We start from the raw sequence: 26994 nt of genomic DNA on the forward strand, positions 1-26994 counted from the left end.
GGATCACCTGAGGTCAGGAGTTTGAGACCAGCCTGGCCAACATGATGAAACCCCATCTCTACTAAAAATACAAAGATTAGCAGGGCGTGGTGGCAGGCACCTGTAATCCCAGCTACTTGGGAGGCTGAGGCAGGAGAGTGGCTTGAACCCAGGAGGTTGGAGGTTGCAGTGAGCCAGGATCACGCCACTGCACCCCAACCTGGGTGACAGAGCGAGACTCCACCTCGAAAAAAAAAAATGTATTTGACAGCTGATTTGACTTACTGATATGTCAATTTGACAGAAATAAACTGGATAGTGTTTCTAATAAAGATTTTTAAATTATTTTGAAATAATTTTTTTCCTTAAAGTTCTATTTGGTAGATATATTTTCATAAAATTTATCAAAAAATTTTGAAAACAATGAGTTTGGCTTTATAATTTTTTTATAAATTTTGAATAAACATAGTTATAATCCTAGTGAAATAGATGTTTCAAGGAACTTTTGGAATATTCAGATTTAATGTAGTAGTGTAGGGAGTTCCAGTCTAGAGCTGATGACAGTTACTATTTTGTATGTGAAACAGTATGTTGATTTTTTTTTAATGCTAAGATTGGCCTTAAACAACCTTTAGTCACAATATCAGTATTCTCACACCAAAGAATTTGTATCAGCACTCTGATTTCTCATGAATTGAAAGAGTAGATGTGAATTAAAAATGTAATATTTCTTTAAAGACTATGAAAAGATGCTTCTGAAAAAGCACATTTGAGGCATATACTTGACAATTTTAAATAGTTTATGCTGTATATTTTACTCTTCTTAGAAAATGCATCTTTTAAATTACTCCAAAATAGACTTTATAGGCAAACCAGAAGAAAGACTTGTCCAAACTTCCTGTTAACTCAGTTGAACATTATTATATATCTGATTACAATAACTAATGGGATAGTTCTTGCTCTGCCTAGCAGAATTATACTGCTGGATATTGATGTTCTAGGATTTTTCACTTCCAAATCTGAAAGATGATCTAGAATTATTAATAGGCAATTGATATCTTAGAGCCAGCTGGTTTAATAACTGCAGTTAGCTGGATTGAATGAATTCATGAGATTGTCTTTATGATGTGAACTTTATTGAAAGTTGTACTGGAATCCATTTTGTACCCTTCTGCTTTCTTCTATACCAAGGAGGGCTAACCCTGCAGGCTGCCTTTACCAGGCTCCAATGATGGCTAACTTCTGCTGAGTTTGGGGAACCCAATGGGAAACACTAGAAACACTAAATCTCCCAAGATTTAAGAAAGGGAGAAGCCAGGGCATTTCTTCCCTTCTTACTTTATCTCTAGTGTGTTGCTGGCAAAAGCTGTTTCTTTTGTGGTTCCACTTCCCACCGAACAGGCATGCTGAAATTCCAGCATCCACTGTGCAACCCCAGCCCTGGGTTCTTGTAGCAGTAGCCTAGGAATGCTAGTTACTTGTGGGCATTGTGAAGTCTGGTTGTCTCACTCTCTTGATGACTGCTCATATCTTTTATCCTCTGTATAAGTGACTTTTGACATTAAATTTCCTCTATTTTAAATAGCTTTTGTGGTTTCTCTTTTCCTAGTTTGTGCTTGTAACTCAGCAGTCCCTAGACTTCTTGGCACCAGGGTCCAGTTTCATGGAAGACAGTTTTCCCATGGATTGGGGGATGGGGATGGGATGGTTTCAGGATAAAACTGTTCCACCTCACATCATTAGATTCTCATCAGGAGCATACAGTCTAGATCCTTCACTTGGGCAGTTCACAATAGGGTTCACGCTCCTGTGAGAATCTAATGCCACTGCTGTTCTGACAGGAGGCGGAGCTCAGGTGGTAATGCTGGCCTGCCACTCACCTCTTGCTGTGTAGTCCAGTTCCTAACAGGCCACGGACCAGTACCCATCCCTGGCTTGGGGGCTGGGGACTTGCTCTAACTGAAATAAAGAACACCTTTCACTTCAGAGCGTTGGTCAGGTAAGACCTCTCTCTTCATCAGGAAGGCAGTCACTGGAGTCACTGGAGCCTGAGATGAAAGGAGCCAGTTGTTTGGAAGCCAAGGTTCTTCGAAACCAGTAATGAAAAACAAATCAGTGTATTCAGGAAGGGATAACTAAGAACTTTTCTTCTTCCTCACCACAAAGGTGTTACTTAAGCATTTGTATTATCTCACTGTCTGCCTTTCCTTGTTTTAAGTGAGTTGAAGTCTAGCAACTGTTTTAAGTGCTCTAGGTGGGGCATTGGACACTAAACTTACGGCAGTTATTCTATGGCAGTCAGCTCTGGATGGCCTTATTTCTCTGGTGAAATTTGCATTTAAGGCTTAAGAAGGCTTGTGCTAAATTATTTTCAATCATCTTTGTGGATTGGAAATATCATTTATGGTATCTTCTAAATCCTAGAAGTCCCTAACTTTATTTGGTACTTTCATTAGGATTTTTGATTTGAGAAGCTGGAAAACATCAATTACATAATTAAACAAAGGGCAGGTATGCTTTCTAAACTTTATCCTCCATGTTTCAGGCGCATTGGCTGAAACAGTAGGCAAATGGTAAACAACTATTTTAAATCTGTAGCCGCATTTTCATGAACCAGCATTTTAAACTTAAATTGCACAGACTCCTGTCTTTATTTATTTTATTTTTTACATACAACATAATAAGGATGCAAAAATCTAGAACGAACCATAGTTAAGCAATTTTTTTTCTCTTTTTACAAGTATTTTCAACAAGGAAAGACAAAAATGGAATATACCCTCCAGAATTGGGCACAGATGTTTAATGGATGTGTAATCCGGTATAGCAGTGTAGAAATCATATAGCAGAGATGTACATGTTTTCTTCTACTGTGGTCCACTAACTATTCCATGGCTTAATCTAAATATGTTTCTAGTCTGCACCTGTTCATGAATTTTTGTCTTTATTTTGGAAGATTTTTCTAGATAAGAATGTAATTTTAAAAGCTAAATTATTGCTGTTAGCATGTTATTTAATAAACAATCACTTGGCTTGCATTAACAAATTTCCAGTTCTAGGCTTGCCTTTAATTTTATATTTTCATTTTTGTTTTTATTTAAGAGAAGTTTTCTTTTTATTTTATATATTTAAGGTGTACAACATGATGTTTTGATTTACACAGTGAGATTATTACTGCTGTCAAATTAACATGTCTGTCATCTCACATACTTACCTGTCTTTCTGTATGTAATAAGAGCACCTAAAATCTATTCTCTTAGGAAATTTTTCATATACAATACAATATTACTAACTATAGTCATCATGCTCTACATTTTCATTTTTATCAGATGGAATTTCTGTTTGACAAAATTGTTTCAGTTAAATGTAAACAGTTTAATCCCTGGAAGATGTTAATACCTATGTCTTTGTGTATGTGTCCTCATTTTTTACATTTTAGTCTACCAATAGAAGTTCTTGTTTTGAGAGCTGTTCTTTATTGCTTCTTATTTCTGCCTACTTAATAAAACTGTTGAAAATAAGCATCCCTAATTCCGACTCAGTAAGCCAAATTGACTCATTTGGTGTTTCTATATTTCCTCTATGTTTTCAGCATAACTTTGCAAACACATAGACTAAGTCCACGAGGCTTAGCATTAGTAAATGATGACGGAATGTGAATTGTAAAATTGTAAGAGGACATTCCCAGACAGAAATTCGCTGGCCTCAGACATTTATAATTTTATGTACAATACATGAAGGCATGGAGATATAGTATATGACAGGGTTAAGAATGTTGCTCCAGAGGCAAACTATTCTTGGGCATGTTACCATTCTTGGGCATGTTACCTCTCTGTGCCTCAGTTTCCTTCTCTATAAAATGAAAATAACAGTATTACCTACTTCATAAGGTTTTTTTGTGAGGATTAAATGAGTTAATACATGCAAATTTCTTAGAACAATTTCTGGCACATAAGATCTCAATAACTTAGGTATTCAGTTTTGAAAGTTATACAAACTTTTAAGTACTCTGTAACTCATGAGCGAGCTACTACACTAGCTAATTCAATAAATAACAGTTGAAAATAATCATATACATGAAATAAAGAATATTAATTCTTGGAGGAAGAACATTCTTAGGGCTTCTCCCTTGCTTAAAGCCCTTTGTAAAAGCGGAAGACTTTCTCTTTCCATGTCTAGCATTTACTAATTGACTGACTGTGGTTGGTATACAGAAGTATGAAAGTAAGCTGATGGATGTGAGTTATTGGGATTTGGGGTATTCTTGGTATTTTTCTTAATGTTAGTTGAATCAAAATGTACTTTATGTATATTTCAAGCATAATTCTCAGTTTGCTGCCTTGGAAACAATTTTTAGGCAGTGCTGACAATGCCTAATAATTTTAGATAAAATATAAAATTCCCATTCCGCAGTACTGTTTTCTAGTACTGTTAAGTATTAACAGGGAGATATTTATAGTACTTGAACAGTGAAAGAAAAGTTGTGGTTCATATTTTTTCATAGATATGCTAACATCTGAATCAAGAATAAAATGAAAGCAAAGAGAATAGAAATGTAATAGGTCCCTTGTGTATAATTATTTTGGTCTTATAATCTATACTTTTGTTCTTGTCTGTGCTCTTAACCACTTCCTAGCCTTTCTTTTATTCAATCTTCGATAAGTGACAAAGTATTCTAATCATGAATATTAAAAGGTTAAGTTATTCAGGAACATGAATCAACTGCCCTTACAAACATTTTTCAGGTAATCCCTCAGAGAACACAAAATATTTGTTAATTTTTATTTTAAACTCTAAAATTGTATAACAACTTAAAAATATTTTATCAGTAATACTGTTTACTTCTACCTGGGAGTAAAAGTAAACCCTTCAAATTTACAGCTTACATTTGTAGGCACATAAGCATTTATTATAAATACAAATTGTCTCCTATAAACTGTATATTGTGTATATATGCCACATTTTTTTTTGTCCATTCAACTCTTAATAGACACTTAGGTTGATTCTGTATCTTGGCATTTGTGAATAGTGCTGTTATAAATGTGGGAGTACAGACACTTCTTTGACATACTGTTTTCCTTTCTTTTGAATATGTATACCCGGTAGTGTGATTGTTGGATCATATAATAGTTCTATTTTTAGTTTTTTGGGGAACCTCTATACTCTTTTTCATAATGGCTGTACTAATTTATATTTTTACCAACAGTGTATAAGAATTCTCCTTCTCTGCATCCTTGCATCCTTATTTTGTCTTTTTGATAACAGCTGTTCTAACTGGCATGAAATAATATCACATTATAATTTGTTTGCATTTTCCTGATGGTTAGTAATGTTGAGCATTTTTTAATATACCTGCTGGCCTTTTATATGTCTTCTTTTGAGAGATGTCTATTCAGTTTATTTGCCCATTTTTGATCAGATTATTTGGGTTTTTGCTGTTGAGTTCTTTATATATTCTGGATATTAATCTCTTACTGGATAAATAATTTGCAAATATTTTCTCCCATTCTGCAGATTATCTCTTTATTCTGTTTTCTTTGCTGTGCAGAAACTTTATTTACTTTTTTAGTGGCTTTTTTTTTTCTTTCAGATCTGGGAATACATATACAGGTTTGTTATTTAGGTAATAACTTGTGCCATGGGGGTTTGTTGTACAAATTATTTCATCACCTAGGTACTAAGCCTAGTACCCAATCGTTGTTTTTTTTTTTACTCATCTCCCTTCTCCCAACCTCTGCCCTCAAGTAGGCCCCGGTGTCTGTTGTTCCCTTCTTGTATTTGTGAGTTCTCATCATTTAGCTCCCACTTATAAGTGAGAACATGTGGTATTTGGTTTTCTGTTCCTGTATTAGTTTGCTAAAGATAATGGCCTCCAGCTCCATCCGTGTTCCCACAAAAGACATGATCTCATTCTTTTTTATGGCTGCATAGTATTCTATGGCGTATCTGTGACACCATTTTCTTTATCCACTCTGTCACTGATGGATGTTTAGGTTGATTCTAATTCCGTATCTTTGTTATTGTGAATAATGCTGCAATGAACATTCATGTGCATCTTGCTCTTTATGGTAGAATGATTTTCATTTCTCTGGGTATATACCCAGTAATGGAATTGTTGGGTCAAATGGTAGTTCTGTTTTGTTTTGTTTTTGTTTTTTTTAAGATAGGGTCTCACTCTGTCTCCCAGGCTGGAGTGCAGTGGTGCAGTCTTGTCTCACTGCAACCTCCACCCCCCAGGTTCAAGCAATTCTCCAACCTCGGCCTCCAGAGTAGCTGGAACTACAGACATGCACCGCCGTGCTGGCTAATTTTTGTATTTTTGGTAGAGATGAGGTTTCACCATGTTGGCCAGGCTGGTCTTGAACTGCTGACTTGAAGTGATCTGCCCACCTTGGCTTCCCAAAGTGCTGGGATTATAGGCGTGCACCACCACACCCGGCCTGGTAGTTCTGTTTTTAGCTCTTTGAGGAATCACCATACTGCTTTCCACAATGTTTGACCTAATTTACACTCAGACAGTGTTTAAGTGTTCCCTTTTCGCCTCAATCTTGCCAGCACCGTTATTTTTTCACTTTTTAATAATAGCCATTCTGACTGGTGTGAGATGGTATCTCATTGTGATTTTGATGTTCATTTCTCTAATGATCAGTGATATTGAGCTTTTCTTCATAAGCTTGTTGGCCACATGCATGTCCTCTTTAGAAAAGTGTCTCTTCATGTCCTTTGCCCACCTTTTAATGGGGTTGTTTGCTTTTTGTATAAATTTGTTTAAATTCCTTATAGATGCTGGTTATTAGACCTTTGTCAGATGCATAGTTTGCAAATATTTTCTTGCATTCTAAGGGTTGTCTGTTTACTCTGTTGATGGTTTCTTTTGCTGTGCAGAAGCTCTTTAGTTTAATTAAACCCTATTTGTCAGTTTTTGCTTTTGTTGCAATTGCTTTTGGCATCTTTGTCATGAAATCTTTGCCTGTTCCTGTGTCCAGGATGGTATTGCCTAGGGTGTCTTTCGGGGTTTTTGTAGTTTTGGGTTTTACATTTAAGTCTTTAGCCCATCTTGAGTTGAAAGGAAGGGGTCTAATTTCAGTCTTCTGCATATAGCTAGGCAGTTATCCCAGCACCATTTAGTGAATAGGGAGTCCTTTCCTCATTGCTTGTTTTTGTCAGCTTTGTTGAAGATTAGATTGTGATCTTCAATCCGATTGAAGGTTGTGGGTGTGTGGCTTTATTTCTGGGTCTGCTGTTCTGTTCCATTGGTCTATGTGTCTGTTTCTGTACCAGTACTGTGCTGTTTTTATTACTGTAGCCCTGTGGTATAGTTTGAAGTTGGGAAATGTGAAACCTCCAGTTTTGTTCTATTTGCTTAGGATTGCCTTGGTTATTTGGACTGTTTTTTGGTTCCATATGAATTTTAAAATAGTTTTTCCTAGTTCTGTGAAGAATGTCATTGGTAGTTTGATAGGAATAACATTGAATCTATACGTTGCTTTGGGCAGTGTGACCATTTCAATGATATTGATCCTTCTACTCATCTGCATGGGATTTTTTTGTAAAAGCTATTTAATTTGGTATAATCCCATTTGTCTGTTTTTGCTTTTGTTGTTTGTGCTTTTGAGATCATCTCCACAAAATCTTTGCCCAGACCAGTGTCCTGAAGCGTTTCCCCTATGTTTTCTTCTATTAGTTTAATAATTTAAAGTCTTACATTTAAATATTTAATCCATTTTTAGTTGATTTTTTTTAATTCATTTATTTTCTGTCGCCCAGGCTGGAGTGCAGTGGCACCATCTCAGCTCACCGCAACCTCTGCCTCCTGGGCTAAAGCAATCCTTCCACCCCAGTCTCCTGAGGAGCTGGGACTACAGGTGTGCACCACTATACCCAGCTAATTTTTGTGTTTTCAGTAGAGATGGGGTTTTGCCATATTGCCCAGGATGGTCTTGAACTCCTGGGCTTAAGCCAGCCACCCACGTCAGCCTCCCAAAGTACTAGGATTACCACGCTCAGACCATTTTTAGTTGATTTTTGTATATGGTAGGAGATAGGGATCTAGTTTGGTTTTTTTTGTTTTGTTTTTTGTTTTTTTTTTTTTTGCATATGGATATCCATTTTTCTCAATAATTGAAGAGACTGTCCCTTCTCCAATAAATGTTTTTGGTGCCTTTGCCAAAAATCGGTTGGCTGTAAATGTATGGATTTATTTCTGGGTTCTCTATTCAGTTATTTTGGTCTATGTGTCTGCTTTTATGCCAATATCATGCTGTTATGGTTACTATAGCTTGTTGACATCAGGAATTGTGATGCCTCCAGCTTTGCTGTTTTTGCTCAGGATCACTTTGGCTATTCAGGATCTTTTGTGGTTTCATGCAAGTTTTAGGGTTGTTTATTTCTACAAAGAATGTCATTGGTATTTTGTTACACTGAATCTGTAAATCACTTTGGCCAGTATGGTTATTTCAACAGTATTAATTCTTCCAATTCATAAGCATGGGATCACTTTCCATTTTTGGTGTGTTCCCTTCAATTTCTTTCATCAGTATTTTGTAGTTTTCATTGTAGAGATCTTTCAACTCTTTGTTTAAAGTTATTCCTAAGTATTTTATTTTACTGTAGTTATATAAATGGGATTGCTTTCTTGATTTCTTTATTACTTCCCCTGGGTATAGAAATGCTACTGATTTTTGTATATTGATTTTGTATCATTCAGCTTTATTGAATGTGTTTGTCAGTTCTAAGAGGTTTTTAGATTTTCTGTATAAGATCATGTCGTCTTCAAACAGGAACAGTTTGTCTCCCTTCTTTCCAATTTGCATGTCCTTTATTTCTTTCTCTTGCCTGATTGCTCTGGCTAGTATTATGTTGAATAAAAGTGGTGAAAGTGGACATCCTCGTCTTATTCCATATCTAAGAGGAAATGGTTTGAACTTGTCCCCATTCAGTATGTTGTTGGTTGTGGGTTTGTCATTGATGGCCTTTATTGTGTTAGGTACATTCCTTCTATGCCTAACTTGTTGAGAGTATTTATCATGAAGGGATGTTGAGTTTTATCAGATGCTTCTCTGTGTCTTTTGAGATGATCATATGGCTTTTGTCCTTCATTTTGTTGAAGTATCATGTTTATTGACTTGTGTACATTTTGTCATCCTTGCATATCTGGGATGAATCCCACTTGATCATGGCAAGTGATCTTCTGATGTGCCACAAGATTTAGTTTGCTTGTATTTTGTTAATGACTTTTACATCTGTGTTCATCTGGGATATTGGCCTGCAGTTTTGTTTTTTTTTTTTTATAGTGTCTTTAACTGATTTTGTTATCTATATAATGCTAACCTCATAGAATGAGTTTGGAAGAAATCCCCCCTCTTGATTTTCTGGAAGAGTTTGAGAGTAATCGGTGTTAGTTCTTTAAGTGTTTGGTACAATTTAGCAGTGAAAGCATCGGGTCCTGAATTTTTCTTTGATAGACTTTTTATTGCAGATTCAATCTAGTTACTTGTGTTCTGTTCAGATTTTCTATTCCTGGTTCATTCTTGGTAGGTTGTATGTGTCCAGGAATGTATCCATTTCCTCTAGGTTTTCCAATTTGTTAGTATATAGTTGTTCATCATAGTCTCTAATAAACATTTATAATTCTATGGTATCTATTTTAATGTCTCTTTGTTTCTGATTTTATTTATTTTGGTGTTTTCTCTTTTTTTTTCTTGGTTAGTCTAGCTAATGGTGTGTCAATTTTGCTTATCTTTTTTAAAAACCAAGTTTTCTTATTGATCTTTTGTATTTTTTAAGTCTCAATTTTGTTCATTTCTGCTCTGACCTTTGTTATTTCTTTCCTTCTACTTTGCTTTTCTAGTTTTTTGAGATGCATCATTAGGTTTTGTGTTTGAAATCATTCAACTTTTTTGATGTAGACATCTGGTGGAGCAGTTGCCTTTTCCAGACTTCCTAGTGTTGCAAAGGGAAAGATTAGTGTTCCAGTTGGGAATGGTGTGGTGAGTATGTTTCCAGATAGGTGCAGTGGTATAGTCTCTTCGTAGCTTCTTGACCTGTGTTCAACATCAGCAATAATATGAGTGACTCAGTGGTGTAGGCTGTAGAAGTTTGTGGCAGTGGTGGCAGCAGCATAGTTTTTTTTTTTTTTTTTTTTTTTTTTGAGACGGAGTCTCGCTCTGTCGCCCAGGCTGGAGTGCAGTGGTGCGATCTCGGCTCACTGCAAGCTCCGCCTCCCTGGTTCACGCCATTCTCCTGCCTCAGTCTCCCGAGTAGCTGGGACTACAAGCACTCGCCACCATGCCCGGCCAATTTTTTGCATTTTTAGTAGAGACAGGGTTTCACCATGTTAGCCAGGATGGTCTCGAGCTCCTGACCTCGTGATCCGCCCGCCTCGGCCTCCCAAAGTGCTGGGATTACAGGCGTGAGCCACTGCGCCCGGCCGGCAGCAGCATAGTTTTTAAGGTACTCAGTTGCAACAGTTTGGGAGATCCTCATGTTTTCATTTTTCCTACAATAGGAAGACTTAGCTGACCCTGCTGTTAGGTCTGACATGGTCTACAAGCAGCAGCAGTGGTGCTTGGAGCAGCAGTGGGGCCACAGTACTGCATCAGAGTCCCATGAACCTATTGTGTTACCTGGGTCTTGGGGTGCAGATTCACCCTCTGTGGCAGGGTTGGATGTAAGTTTCCTACAAGAACTAGGATCTGTGACAATGGAGGCACCCTCCAGCAGCTTGGAACCAGAGGGCTCAGTTGTAACTGTGGTTTTACTCAAGCCACAGCACTGGCCTGACCCTGGGGAAGCAGGGATGTTCTGGAGGTTTGGGCTGGGGGAGCAGGGTACACTGTACAGTAGTGACTCTAGACACTGGGATGGTGGGTGTTGGCTGTATCCCAGACTCTGTGAGGCTGGGTGCAGCAGCAGCAAGTACCCTAGAATGGTGGAGCTCAGCTGTCATTTGGGCCCTAAGGGTGGCAGGTGGCCTAAAGGCACAGTGATGACTCTACTTCCTAAGGAAAGGGGTGTCTCTGCAACTCGGACTCGTGGGGGTTAGTCTAGCTTCAGGCAAGCAGGGTACTAGAGTCATTGTGTAAGGTGGGGTGTCTCAGCTCAGCCACTGCTCTTGTTTCCCTGGGATGCAGCATACTGCATCAGCTCAGCCCTGGGATGCACAGATGCTTAGCTTAGCCAGGTCACTGATTTGCCAGAGGGTGATATGCCAACTTCACCATAGACCTGTGGGGCATTACTGTTCTGGGCAGCCCAGGTTCCATTTCTCATGATACTGGGTGCTACTTCAGCTTACCAAATGGGGTCGTGGTGTCTCTGGGCAGCCAAGGCACCATTTCCTGGGATGCAGGGCACTGCTTCAACCCTGATGGCAGAGGGGTGTTACTGCTCTGAGTGGCCCCAGTACTCTTTTCCCAGGAGGCGGCATACTGCTGCAGCTCCAGCTTGAGGGGGTGGGAGAGGGGTAGGTGGAGTGCCTCCACCTCTGCTTTGACCCTACGTGTAAGGGTGTAACAGCTGCTCACAGCTCTGCCTGGGGAATTTGGACCACCAGACTGGGGTGGTTCAGCAGCTTAGCCTTAGAGATGAAGGGGAGCCATGGCTACTCACCCCTGAAGCAAGGTACACTTCAGCCATAGTTTCAATTCCAAGATGGCAGTAGCCACACAGGCACTGGGGGCAGGACAGAGTGTCAGTTTCCCTTGGGACAGCACAGCTATTTGGACCCCAGGCAGCTCCTTCAGCTGGCATATTGCCTGTCAGGACTGCAGGTGACCCCAGTGGTGAGGTCTGTAGATGTCCAATGTGTTGATGGAGGTTACTGGGATCCTCTTGCTTACCTCCTTGCCATAGGGAGAAGTTCCTCCTGATTCCCAGTTGATCCTGGCTGGGGTTTGGGGTGGTAGGAGACTGGTGTTCCCTTTCATTCTCAATGTGGCCATCCTGAGTTTTTGTGCTCACCAGCGTTTCTGTTACTCCACTGATGTCTCCAGAGCTCTCCCTGGGTTATTTTCATTAACATAGTTGTATATTTCATTGTTCTTGCTGTCTTTGTGAAAGGGACAAGTGCTAGTGGTTTCTAGTCAGCCCTTGCTAATATCACTCTCCAAAGCCACCAATTTTAATGTACATTGCAGTTTCAAAAATTGTAGTATTGGGGGAGGTGTCCATTTTAGAACTGATGAAATACTGTAAGTAAGTGGAGATAATATTACCATGTTTGAAGTTTGGAAGACATTGTAAAGATGTCAGTTCTCTTCATATTAATCTGTAGATTTAATGCAATCCAGCAAAAATCTCAACCATGTTTATGTGGAGTTTGAAAAAGCAGCTTTTTAGGTAAATGAAAAGCCCAAAAGCAGCCTGTATACTCTTATGAGAATAAGGTGGGAGGACTTTGTGTACTAGATATCAAGCTATAAAGTATACTACAGCAATTAAAACAGTGTTTTACTTGTGCAAAGACTGACAAACAGACCTGTGTAACCCATACTCATAAGGTCACTTGATTTGTGGTAAAGGTGGTACTACAGAGTAGTGAGGAAAGGATGATGCTGAAACAACTGAATGTCCTTACTGGGGAAAATAAAAAGAAGTAAGATTTCTACTTCATAGAAAACGAAGAAATCAGTTCCAAGTGGAGTAAAGTTCTAAATGGAAAAAGAGCTTTAGAAGATAATAAAAGGGGATATATTTATGACTGGATAGAGAAAATTTCTTAGTCAAAACCCCCAAAATACTAATGTTAAGAGAAAAGATAGTGGCTCACTCTTGTAATCCCAGCAGTTTGATTGGCTGAGGCAGGAGGATGGCTTAAACCCAGAAGTTCAAGACTGCATGAGCTATGATTGCACCACTGCCCTCCAGCCTGGGCAACAGAGCGAGATGCTGACTCTTAAAAAGAGAGGCCGGGTGTGGTGGCTCACGCCTGTAATCCCAGCACTTTGGGAGGCCAAGGCGGGCGAATCACGAGGTCAGGAGATCGAGACCATCCTGGCTAACGCGGTGAAACCCCTTCTCTACTAAAAATACAAAAAAAAAAAAAAAAAAAAAAAGAGAAAATAAATTGGACTGGACTACATCAAAATTAAGAAATTCTGGCATAAAAAGACACATTTAAGAGCATGAAAAGCAAAAACAGTTGTTCTGGATGTCTTTTATGTACAATGATGATGAATAAATTGATATGCTTTATCAAAATGGTTAGTATTCTACTATATATTAAAATAGTAATATTAATTTTTCTTGAATTTTACAAAGAAAAAATTTGAAATTATATTGAAGCATCCACTGAGTACTTACTGTGTCCCAAGCACTGGTTACTGTTGTGTTTGGCAGTTCTTTTTACTAATCCTTTATTGGATATGTGGTTTGCAAATATTTTCTCCCACTCTGTGGCAGGTCCTTTCGTCCTTTTAACAGAGTCTTTCATAGAGCAAAAGTTTTTAATATTGATAAAGTCTAATTTATCAATTATTTTTATAGATCATGCCTTTGGTATCAAGTCTAAAATTTCTTAATCTATAGTTTCACCTCTCCTTTTTTTTTTCTTGTCTCTCGTGTTCCTTTAACAAACCCTAGTAGTCCTCAATATAATATCTGAATTACAGGTTGATATATTTTAATAATACACAGAAAATATCAAATAAGTATGTTTATGATTCAGATTTTACTTTCTGGTACTAGAAGATATTTTATGGTCATTTTATACTGCCTAAACTTGGAATCAAAGAATCCTGGTCTTTCATTGGAAAATGATATGTAGAGATCATCATCTGTGTTCCTACAGACCAGATGTTACTAACTTTTTATTTATTTATTTATTTATTTATTTATTTATTTATTTTGAGATGGAGTCTCGCTCTTTCGCCCAGGCTGGAGTGCAGTGGCGCAATCTCGGCTCACTGCAAGCTCCGCCTCCCGGGTTCACGCCATTCTCCTGCCTCAGCTTCCTGAGTAGCTGGGACTATAGGCACCCGCCACCATGCCCAGCTAATTTTTTTTGTATTTTTAGTAGAGACGGGGTTTCACCATGTTAGCCAGGATGGTCTCGATCTCCTGACCTCGTGATCCACCTGCCTCGGCCTCCCAAAGTGCTGGGATTACAGGCTTGAGCCACCGCGCCCGGCCTGTTATTAACTTTTTAAATATAGAAAGTCACAAATCTACACTCATATTTTCCGTGTAAGATTATGGAATTTTTACTTGAAGTCTTTGATTTTATACTTGCGTCTCTTTATGTCTGTGCAGAAAACCTTGGTTCCTAAGATGATAATTGCTTTATCATATAACCTACCTACAATAGTTTCAGTTTTTTTTTTTTTGAGGTGGAGTTTTGCTTTTTTTACTCAGGCTAGAGTGAAATGGCGTGATCTCGTCTCACTGCAACCTCTGCCCTCCAGGTTCCAGTGATTCTCCTGCCTCAGCCTCCCTAGTAGCTGAGATTACAAGCGCCTGCCACCACGCCCGGCTAATTTTTGTATTTTTAGTAGAGACGGGGTTTCGCCATGTTGGCAGGGCTGGTCTTGAACTCCTGACCTCAGGTGATCTGCCTGCCTCAGCCTCCCAAAGTGCTGGGATTACAGGCGTGGGCCACTGTGCCTGGCTAGTTTCAGAACTTAAATACCAACTTTACTACTAAACAATAAGACTTCTAAATGCAGCTTAAATTTTGTTTGTATTTTCTTATAGAATGTATCTCATGAGAAATGTACAGTCAAAATATTGTTTTTTTTTTAAAGTCACTTGTAGTCACTATTTTCACCTTTTCTGTTACCAACTTGACATACAACCAGATTTCAGTGTTTTCTTTTTTTCAATTTTGGGGAGGATTGCTTCTTTTTCCCTTGTTTAGTTTAATTTTGTGTTTTAGTTATGCAAAAAATTACTAATTTTTTAGTAATTTTTATGTACATTTTAAGATAACAGGACATTCTGTTTCTTCTTCTGTTATCTTCCTTTGTGGCTAGATGACCATTTTCTTTTTATTTTTGGGGTTATTTTGAAAATATTAGATATGTATATATTCACCCTTATGCAAAAGTTAGCATATTCTAGATATTGTTCTATACTTTGCTTTTATTCAATTAAAATTCTGTCTCAGAAATCACTTCATTATTCTATAGAGATATTTCTCATTCCTTTTTATGGCTGTGCACACATGCACACCAACTTTCCTAGACAGGTATTTGATTAATTCTGCACACCCCCATGACCTGGACTAATATTCACGTATATTTCAAATATAAGGTTTTTATTCTTGTGTAGAATAAATTGTATAGACAATTACATTCTACGTAATTAATGCTCATTTGAATTGTACCCATTCTTTTGCTATTACAAATAATATTGTATTGAATATTCTTGTATATGTGTAATGTCATTTTATATTGCTAGAGGTGAGATTGATATATCAAAGGGTTAATGAGGGCTGGGCTTGATGGCTTATACCTGTAATCCCAGCACTTTGGGAGGCCAAGGCAGGAAGATTGCTTGAGGCCAGTTCTGGAGGGATGGAGAAAGGGAAGGAGAGGGCAACGTTACTAGTTGTTGCCAAATTCTCCTCAATGCTGTGTACCATTTGACTTTCTTACCAACAGTGGAATGAGAATACCCATTTTTCCTCAGTCTTACCAAAGAGTGTGTTGAAGGGTCATTTTTAAATTATTGACTTTAGGTTTTTCCTGCCACCCAGGCATTGTAAATCAGGGTTGTATGTTTGGGGCCTGTCTTATGCATATTGGAGACGGGGTGGAGTTAGGGAGGAAGTATGTGTTTGACTGCTCAACACCAAGGTTCTAAACTGAATTGGGGAAATGGGTGACAGCAGATGAGACTGTAAATTCACATTTGCTCTGTAGATATATTTGTTTGTCCCAGCTCTGTTATTTAGGGCAGTTTCTTCTTAGAGTTCTCACTTTGGTTGAACTTTGGGCTTTGTCTCCTATTTCCTCCATGTTCGTTGACTAGGTTTAGCAAATGCTCTCAAGGCGAAAGCTAGCTTACTGATGCATCTAATAAGATGTTCTTTTTTTCCTCCTAGCATATTTGTTGTATTTAGAGTGTCAGTAGGTCCTAAAATACATTGTTGCTGGAAACAGAATGAGATCTTGTTCTTTATATACTGAATCATGCTGTCAGTAACTATTTCCTATAGCCTCAAAAGTCTATAAGTATTCTAGATCACTGTATCCTAGTCCATTTGTGCTGCTATAACACAATACCTGAGACTGGGTAATTTATAAACAAAAGAAATTTATTTCTCACAGTTCTAGAGGCTCCAAGTTCAAGATCAGAGTTCTAGCAGGTTGAATGTCTAGTGAGAGCTAGATCTGTGCTTCCAAGATGGTGCCTTATTGCTGTATCCTCACATGGCGGAAGGAATAGGAGGGAATGAACCTACTTCCTCAGGTTCTTTTTTAAGGGCCCCAATCCCTTCCAAGCCCTCATGACTTAATCACCTCCTGAAGACTCCACCTTTAAATACTACCACATTGGTGATTTAAGTTTTAACATATTTTGGGGAACACACTCAGACCATAGCACACACTGTTACTATATAATACTATAATTTTTTTTAATAAAAGTGCTTGGGGCCAGGCACAGTGGCTCATGCCTGTAATCCCAACACTTTGGGGGGCAGAGGTGGGTGGATCAGTTGAGGTCGGGAGTTCAAGACTAGCCTGGCCAACATGGTAAAGCCCCGTCTCTGCTAAAAATAAAAAAATTAGCCTGGCATGGTGGCATGCACCTGTAATCCCAGCTGCTCAGGAGGCTGAGGCAGGAGGCTGACTTGAACCGGGGAGGCCGAGGTTGTAGTGAGCCAAGATCACGCCACTGCACTCCAGCCTGGGCAACAGAGGGAGACTCTGCCTCAAAAAAAAAAAAAAAAAAAGTGCCTGGTAATACTTTAGTTTTACTTTTCGTTTTTGGGAGAGAGGGTCTTGCTCTGTTGCACAGGCTGGGGTGCAGTGGCACAATCATGGCTTACTGTGGCCTTGACCTCCTGGGCTCAAGCTATCCTCCTGCCTCAGCCTCTGGAGCAGCTGGGACTACAGGCATGCGCCACAATGCCCAGCGTCTTTCAATTTTTTGTAGAGACGGGGTCTCCCTGTGTTGCTCAGGGTGGTCTCAAACTCCTGGGTTCAGAGGATCTTCACTCCTCAGCCTTCCAGGTGTTGAGATTACATGCATAAACCACCATGCCTGGCCAACATTAATTAGTTTTGAGAGTGGAATATCCAGTTATCATTAATGAATTTTTTTCACCCACCATGGGGGATTGGGAATATTGTTTTAGAAACTGTTTTTGTGAGTCTGGAATAAGACCCACACGTGCCTTGGGAAAGATTTTTAGAGATTCACTTTTTCCTTTGATAGACTTGCTTATTGGATGGTTTTCTGCAGTCTGAGGAATAGGGCCAATTTGACTGTCAGTCTTTTGTTGATTAAGTGAGAGTGCCATCTAGTGGGAGAAAAAGCTAATACAAGTTTTTTAAACTTTAGAATATGCAGAGGAAATTATTTCTTGTGCTATAGTTATGTTCTCCAGAAGTCCACAATACTAAAAAGTTGGGAACTGTATGTTGGAAGGTGAGAGAAGTGGAAGAAAGTAGTATTGCAGAACAGTAGCACGCATATAATAGGGACCTAATAAGTAGCCGTTATTACCATGATTATTCTTCTTGCATGAAAGTTGGTGATCGAGTTAAATAATAGGTAAATTAGGAGCTTCTCTGACAGATATTTGTGATTAATACATGTAAAATTCTATTGTCATTTTTTGACTATGTGATATATAGATATTATAAATTTTATCCTTTTTTGTCTTTAACCCTATTACTCAGGACCCACCCCTGGTCCCCCAAAAAATGTTACCAGTTTCTAGTATATCCTTCTTAAAATATTACACTCTATTATAAACATGTATGTATATTTCTTGGCATACTCATTCATTTAACAAATAGTGTGGCTACTATGTACCTGGCACTCTTCTAGGCGGGATAAAGCAGTGAACCTCATATTCAGTGTAAGGTATGCATATTCTACATATTGTTCTGTACCTTGCTTTTTTCATCAATAAGTTTCCCTCTAATGACTGTTATAGCTGCATCCCACAAATTTATTCAATTCAAAATACACCCTTGTGATTTCTGCTTTGGTCCATGGATTATTTAGAAGCATGTTTAATTTCTAAGTGTTAAGAAATTTTAAAAATGTCTTTCTGTTATTAATTTCTAATTTAATTTGGTTGTGATAAGAGAACATGCTCTATATGCTATCCTTCCTTTAAATTTGTTCAGACTTGCTTTATGGCCCAGCATATGGTCTCTCTCATTGAATGTTCCACATTGATTTAGAATGAAGTACCTACTCTGTTATTGTTGGAGTGTTACATAATTACCATTTGAGTCAAGTTGTTCAGGTCTTTTAAATCCTTATTTATTTTGTCTATTAATTCTGTTAATTACTGAAAGAAGAAGAATGAAATTTCTACCTATAGTTCAGGGTTGTCTCTTTCTCTTTTCAGTTCTGTCAGGTTTTGCTTCAGGTATTTTTATATGGTTATTAGGTGCATACACATTAGGTTATTATGTGTCATTGATAGTTTGGCTTCTTTATCATTATGAAGTATTGTTCTTTGTCCCTGATAATGTTTTTAATAATTGTAATTTTCTTATGGTTAATGTTTAAATGTTATGGGTTTTCCCACCCTTTTTCTTTAAATATAAAAACATAGGTTAAAAGTGGATTTCTTCTATATAGCACTTTCTTGACCTTTCCTTTTCTAAACCTCTCTAACAATCTCTTCCTATAATCTTAATTTTTTAAAAAAAATCACTTTCACTTTTTCTTTGCAAAATGTAGTATGAAAAACTATGGTCTTTTTAGCTTGTGATTATTTGCCTTTTTGTTTTCTTTTTTAAAATTTTATATGCAAATAGTGTATAACAATGATATAAAATTTGCAAGATATGAAAGAGTTTATATTGAAGAGTTAGTCTCCTTCCCTTCCTATACCCCTACTATTATATTCCATACACAGAGGCAATCATTTTGTCTAATTGTGTACTGTTCCACACATGCTATAACCATTTATAAGCAGATATGAATGTGTTCTTTTTGCTTTCACCCACGTTATTGTATATTATGTATGCTAGTTATATAAATCTTTGTATAACCTTTTTAGTTGTGAAATGTACCATACACAGAAAATTGCATAAACTTACAGGTACAGTAATAACAAATAGTTATATAATGAACACCTGTGTGATCATCAGCCAGGCGAAAATATAGAAAGAAGACATCCAAGTATCATTTCTCAGTTACAACTCCGTACCCCAGAGGTAACCACTCTCCTGACCTTTATGATAATCATTTCCTTGCCTTTCTTTTTGCTGTTACCACTTATACTTACATCCCTAAACAGTGTAGTTTATATTTACCTGTTTTTGAAATTTATATGAATGGAGCAAAACATACCTTTTTCTTTTTAAAATGTGTTTTTGCTTTCTTCACTCAGTCATGTTCATAACATTCATTTATATTGCCTATAAGGATAATTTATTTTCTATAGATGTCGTTGTATGAATGTACCACAAGAAAACACATCGTAGGAAAGGGTTTTTTAAATTTTACTGTTGGTGGGCACTGGATCATTTCCAGTTTATTATGCAAATAATAGTGCTATAGTGTGCTTGTACGTGTGTGCTCTTACACTTCAGCACTCATGTCTGGGTATACAATTAGGAGTAGAGTTGCTAGATCACAGGGTGTGCTGCTCTTAAATGTTAATTCCAAAGTACTGTACTTTTCCAAAGTACTGCAGTAAAATTTTATTTCATACCTCCATAGACTTCTCAACCCTGGGTATTGTGTGACTGCTAATCTCGTAGTCATGTAGTAGTTTCCCATTGTGTTTGAATTACTAATGAAGTAATATATTTTTTGTCTTATGGAGTAATTGTATATAATTATTTTGCCCATTTTTCTTTTGGGTTGCATACTCTTTTTTTTTTTTTAACAATTAGTATTCTTCATTGGTGATGGAAAATATACAAACGTGTATATGTGTGTGGCTGGCCAATATCTTTTCAGACTCTGTGACTTCATTGTTTTTATGAGCAGAGGTTCTGGGTTTTAACATAGTCAAATGTATTGGTCTTTATGGTCAGACTTTTTTCCCACAGGAACATGAAAATATTCTCCATAAGCTCTATACCTTTCCCTTTTACATTTAGGTCTTTACTCCACTCATACAGTTGTGGGAATAAAAATTGTCATAGTCTTTCTGTGGGCAGTTTGATGATACATATCAAAATTTTGAATGTGCCTATCCTTTAATCCAAGAATTCTACTTTAAGAAATTTATCTTGGCCAAATACATTAAACATTGTACAAAGATGTCTATGTGTGTATATACAGATGCCAACACAACATTTTCCTACCCATTCTATGGCAAATAAGTGCAAAGGGTAAAGGTATCCCTGTTGAGTGATATCATCAGCCGCCTGTATTTTGCCAGGTGCATAACAGTGTAATATAATCTTTATCAGTCACTGTGGAGCTGTAAGGAAAGTATCTTACCCAAAAGGATTTTATATAATTACTTTGAAAACGCTCATGTAATTTCATTATCACATTTATGATAAATTAGGTGGTTAGCATTAGCACATTTTAAGATGGAAGGGTCAAGTGATAGACTGGGGAATCATTGAAAAAACTTTGCAGTAAAAATGTTTAATATCTAAGGCTATTCTAACAGTGAAATAAATAGAGATTGCATTGCATTCTGTAAGACCTTAAGTTTGGTACTTTTTTTTAAAGCAGAGAACACAGTAGATTAGGAAAGAATGCTTATTTATTTGCATTTTGGATACCTCTAGAACAGTGGTTTTCAATGGGGTGGAAGAGGGGACAGTTTCACACTCCTGGGGTTATTTGAGCTGTGGGCAATCTCTGGAAACATTTTAGATTGTTAGAATTTGGGACTGTGGGTTGGGTGGGGACAATGGTGCTGGTGAGTAGAGCCCAGGAATGCTGCTAAACATCCTTCAATGGACAGGAAAGCCCCTACAAATTTATCTGGCCCAAAATGTCATTAGTGTCAATATCGAGAAACCCTGCTTTAGAATGATTGTTTCTATGCGTTGATAATAAGTTAGCCTCTAATTTGGGTCATATTATAAAGGTACATGACCTGGTATGGGGCATAAAGGATTTTCTTGAAGAGTTGACATTATGACAGTATACTTTGTTACATGAATATGTCATAGAAGATATCATAATCACCCTGCATTTAACTAATTCACCAAATTTGTGATGTTCTGCATTCTTTTTATGTAACACTTTGCTAGGTTCCTGTGGCTCTCTCTAAACACGTAAAGCCACCTTCAGCATGCTGCCACTGTTCTGCTTCTGTCAGTTGCATTGTTTACCAAGAGCTTATTGTGTTTGTTTGCCTGCTTATTTATGTAAAATCAGTTAAATATGAACACAAACTATTGACAAGATTATATAAAGGATATAGTTGGTTTTTTTCTATGCAAACAAAAGTGACTGCTTTGGAAACACTCAGGAAGAAGAAAACACTAAAAAAATGCTATGGAATGGAGCAAGTAAAATTGTTTTACTCACAAACAATTGTAAATTGTTTGTAAACAAATTGTTTTACTCCATTCCACAATTTTTTTTGGTGTTTTCTCCTTCCTGAGTTGTCTCCTCCTAGTTTGAAGAGCCCGAGTAGGAGGGTGGAAATCATAGAATTCAAGGAGGTTTCTCTATTTGGCAAGTGCTCATAGATTTTTTTTTCTTCTATTTCAAGTAACCAAAACTGGAAATTACCTAAAACCTATGAATGTGTTTTAGATAGGGAAGATGATGAGGATTCCAGTCAGTGGATATATCCTCAAAGAATGCTGGCAAACGAATCTGTATGTTTTTACTTAAAATGTCTTGTTTCCAATTAACAACTGACTGCCAGCTCCAATCACATCAAAAAATTCTGTCTACAGTGAATGTTACAGAATTTGAGAGTAATACTGGTAAAAATGTTATCAACTACTTATTATGATTCAGAGATATACTACATAGAAATTATGATTATATTATATAGGCTTGTGTATTTGTTGCAGGTAATCTTTAAATATTTCAGATTATTGAGTCTTTGTCATCATCCTTCAGATTAACTCTTCCATTATATTTGTAACTCTACCTTGCCTTACCTTTTTTTTAAATAAATTTTGCCTAGAGATGTATCAGTAATTCAGTTATTTGAACTAAAAAAAGTTAGAAAGGCACCTTATACTGAAGGTATCAAAAGTTTCATTTATCACTAATGTATCTAATCCAAGAAGATATGAACAGCCATTTTAAAAACAAGATTCCCACTTCAATGAATGAGGTTAATATTCTAGTCCCTGATTTAATTCCATATGTTCCTTTATAGTAATCATTAAAGTATAAATGCAGTATTAGATGTCACTGTTGAAAGAAGAATGCCCATGAGCATCATGGGAGAAAATATCAGGCGTAATTCTCCTTCCAGATGGCACCCCTACAGGTGAGGCAGCAGCCTGTGAAATTACAGTCTGAATTACACTGCAGATGAACGGGGCATTTGGACCAGAGCCTTCTGATATCAGTAATGAATGACTTGATTCAGAACCAAGGACAATTCCCAGGAATTTAAAGGCTGTTGTATCACATAGGGAGACTATCGTAAAATGAAGTTTAGCAAAGTGGAAAGTTGAGAGAAAGGACAATGACCATTAGCAATACGTATGTGAATCTTTTCATCTGCTAATATTTTTAACTGGATATTTTATTCATGAATGTCTTATTAGTTCTATATATATGCTAATATTTGCACTGATTTTTCCAAACTAATATTTTCACAATGAATGGTGGCTAAGGGCCAGTTGCCAACTGAGATATTACTCTGAAATGATTGCACACCCGTTGTAAATTCTAATCTTGTTTAATATGGTCTATGGAAAATTTTTCATTTTTGCAATGCTTGAATCCTTAACAAATGTAGTATAATACACATACTAAATCTTATTTTCAATTAGACAAATCAATTTAAGAGGCAACATAAAAGGGTGATTCAGAACTTGTATAGTGAGATCAAGGTTCGAATTCTGTCTCATTCACTCCCCATTTATGTGACCGAACTATTATTTTAGATCGCAACTTACTTAACATAAATAAATTAAATTGGAATAACAATAAATGGTGCTTTGGGGAAGAATTAAATGAAATAATTTTTATAGAGGCATCACAATGAATTTTAACGATTATCACCACCATTATTTGTCAGTTTTAATTTTAGAAAACAAAATATCATTTTAAAATAACATTTTAATTTGTACCACAAAAATAAAAAGTAGTTTCATTTTAACAAATATAATATTACACATAGTATTAGTAACTTTTATTTATTCATTTTAAAGTTACATATTGAGTTCCTACTATGTACCAGACACATTTTCAGCCTTCAGGAATATAGCTTCAAACAATATGACAAAGTCCGTGATCTTGGAGCTGATATTTTAGTAAGGAGACAAAATAAAAAGAAAAATAAATAGTATTTTCATTCATAAGTGCTATGATGAAATACAAAGCAGGATAAAGAAATGGAGCTTGATGAAAGAAAAAGAAAGGATATTTTATGTAGGAACATCAGAGAAATTCTTTGTGATAAGGTAACAGCTGAGCTGAAAGTTAGAATACTAGAAAACAATTTGACAGTGACAAATCAATACAAAATTTTTGGGCCTTTGTCCAAAAAGGATTGGAATGTAGTGAATACTTAACTTGTACTAAAGTGTTAATTTTATTTATTTTAAGTTTTGAAACACAACAGTCTTGCAAATAGGGACCATTTTTTTCACCAAATCTATTATGTTTTACCAGCCAATCTTTTCTTCGTAAGATAGATGCCTTCCATTTAATAATTCCTTGGCATAAATTATAATTCACTATAAGCAACAGTTGAATGCCTATTTATAAGCATTTGTGTGTGTAATCTGCATGAATATGTCAGATTGGTAAAGATTTCTTAGTTGTATCCCATAAGTCCCTTGTTCTTTGAATACATAGATAATATTAATGGGGAACTAACTTGTAAGAATTTTACATATTACTGAAGTACTCTATCCAGAAAAACATGTTTCTGTCAAATCCGTAATTTTCCTAACGTAACATATTGATAAACAAGCTTTGTTCCTAAGCCTCTGTTTAATGGGCAGTTATTTTTGTATCAATGAATCAGTGAGTTGGGGGGAATAGGCCAATACCGATGTAGAGTTGCCGGCAATTCAGTTCAGTTCCTTTATAAGTGATTCAAGCATGAGAGCTGTATTTTCTATATATTAAAATTGCTGTTAATCTCTTGTGAAGATTATCCATTCTGGGTTTGCAGGTTTTTCTTGTTCTAGAGAAACCTTTAAAATGTTTTTTGTAATGTGGTTAAAGAATATTATACTTACCCCACTGATCATTTATTTGTGCACAGAACAAATGAGTGGATGAGAACAGTTTTGATATAGAATGCTAAAGTAAAGGTAAAATTAATGTTGGTTCACCCTGAGCAATAAGATGTACTATGTGCTGAGCACTTGGCTTTCCCTGCTGCATAGGGCTGTTGGGGGGTTGGACCCTAGAAGGAGAAAGACTGACTGAAACTGATAGAGATTTGTCAGTCATGATTATTTGTCATTTGTATAATAAACTGTGAAGCACAGTATTAGAATGTAGCGTGTTTGTGACACCAATAGTGGCGAATTCTTTTTTCATTTGTACTGTATTATTTACCCTTTCTTGGTAGAGGATTCATTATCATACTCTAAAATCGGTAGTATACCAGGATCATGTTTCATGAATTATATTTCCATGAACACCAGTTATGCAAGGTGTTGATAGATGTTAAATAGAAAAAAAAAAGGTCTGTAGTCAGAAAGTGGGTAATACTTGGTTAAAATATGTTCAGCAATTCTCTTTACCATAAGAACTACTCAGAACTTTTAGTGTGCTCATGCACATTATGAATCTCTAATAGGAGGATATGGCAGCTGGCGTTTCTTAAACCTTTTTGACTAAGGATCCCTCCACTTTCTTTTTTTTTTTTTTTTTTTTTTTTAATACCAAAAAGAAAGTCACTAGACAGGAAATTATTTGGGAAGTGGTTTTCTAGACTAGAGTTTCTCAACCTTAGTTGAGCACCTTAGTGCTATTGACATTTTGGGCCAGGCCATTCTTTCTTGTAAGAAGCTGTCCTGTGCATTGTAGGATGTTTACCAACATACCTTGGCTCTACACAGTAGATGCCAGTAGCATCTCGTTCATCCCCCACCCCCAGTTGCAACAATCAGAAATTACTCAGACATTGCCACGTGTTCCCCAGCAGGCAAAATCAAGTGGAGAACCACTGCTCTAGATGGATATTGCATCATTCCAGGGAGTTATAGGGCTTGTTAATAATTTCTATCCAAACATTTTTTAATGATGAAGAAAGAGTAGTCTGGAAAGTAGAATCATAGATAAAGAAAATGCAGTATATTTTACCACAATAAACTTTCTGGGTTCACTATATAAGCTGGCCTGATTTTCCAATAACTTTTACTGCAAAAAAATAGTTTCAGATTTTGCAGAGTATTATTACATCTGTGGCAGAAAAAAAAAATCTGTAATTTTACCACCGATGTTTAAATCGACCTGCTTATGAGAGTATTGCACATTTCTAAACTCTTTTTTTCCCCTTTTTTTATGCAGGGCTATTTTCTTCTGTTTGAGTCTATGTTAGATTCTGTCCTTTATGCAAAGAACAAATACTTGGCAAAAGGAGGCTCGGGTGAGTATAAAATTCTGGTTTTAATAATCTAATTTTAGTCTAGCAGAACCACATGAACCTTTGGATTTCAAATAAACTATGCATGGCTGAGGAAGTTCCCGATAGGGATGAAAGATGTTTCCATTACAAGAAGCTTTAAGACATTTGTTTACTATATTGTTGAAAGTAGAATATTATATAAGACATGGGGGACTCCAAGGTAATGGTATTCTCAAGAATGCTTTTATTAAAAGGTCCTTTTAATAAATATCTAAAGACTAGGTTTTGGAAGCTTTTTGATATTCAAACTCAAATCTAACAAACTCCTTTTTATTTTTAATCCTCATATCATTTAGTTCCCTTTTTTCCCAATGGCATGTTTCATTCTAAGTTGGAAATTATTCATGACTTCACTAAATCTGTAAACCCGACTTCTCTGTGATTTTCTGAGAACGTTTCAAGTAGTGACTGGTTTCTAATGAGTTTTAAAAGTGCCACATAACCAATCCACATATAAAGGGATCCTAATAAATTTGGAAGGCTTTCTTTTCATGTCTCTGGAAAACATTTAATTATATTAATTCTGCATACTCAGAGTGAGATTCTGTTTTTACAGACCGTCTGCTGTGAGCAATTATATACATACAAAATAATTGTCTTTCAGGACAGGGATTGTGTTTGTTTAGCTTTAACTCTTAAATGAGCTCCACAGCTTCTAGGATGTAGATGGAGCATCATCCATGTTTATTGAATTGAATCATTTAAAGAATCATTAAAACTGAATTGAATGGCATGTTCCTCCTTCACTTACCTCCCTGCATCTTAACCTTTCTCAAAGCTTCAGAATCAGTAAATGGTTTCCATGGTCAGAATACAGTTGGTAAAACTGTCACATGAAACGGGCAGGCGTTTCAAACTAGTGATGCAAAGGACTTGACCATAGTTATGCCTCCTACCATCCATGTTCTATGAAATTACTTTGGCAGTTTTGGTACAGTTAAAAATCAGGCCGGCCAGGTGCAGTGGCTCACGCCTGTAATCCCAGCACTCTGAGAGGCCAAGGCGGGCAGATCACCTGAGGTCAGGAGTTCAAGACCAGCCTGACCAATATAGTGAAACCCCATCTTTACTAAACAAAAAAAAAAAATTCCAAAAATTAGCTGGGCTTGGTGGCAGGTGCCTGTAGT

General features: G+C 36.8%; 1 protein-coding gene across 4 annotated transcripts in view; it reads left to right on the plus strand.

Annotated features, from left to right (window-relative positions):
• Positions 1–26994, plus strand: part of PRMT3 (protein arginine methyltransferase 3) — a 126053-nt gene that overhangs the window by 42905 nt on the left and 56154 nt on the right. For all 4 annotated transcript variants that reach the window (XM_003312958.6, XM_016920566.3, XM_063783917.1 and 1 more), the window contains one exon: positions 25750–25828. In XM_003312958.6, coding sequence (XP_003313006.2) covers positions 25750–25828 — 79 coding nt within the window. The remainder of the gene's footprint in view (positions 1–25749; positions 25829–26994) is intronic.

This window comes from Pan troglodytes, chromosome 9, assembly GCF_028858775.2.
Source record: "Pan troglodytes isolate AG18354 chromosome 9, NHGRI_mPanTro3-v2.0_pri, whole genome shotgun sequence".
In the NCBI taxonomy this organism is placed as follows: Eukaryota; Metazoa; Chordata; class Mammalia; order Primates; family Hominidae; genus Pan; species Pan troglodytes.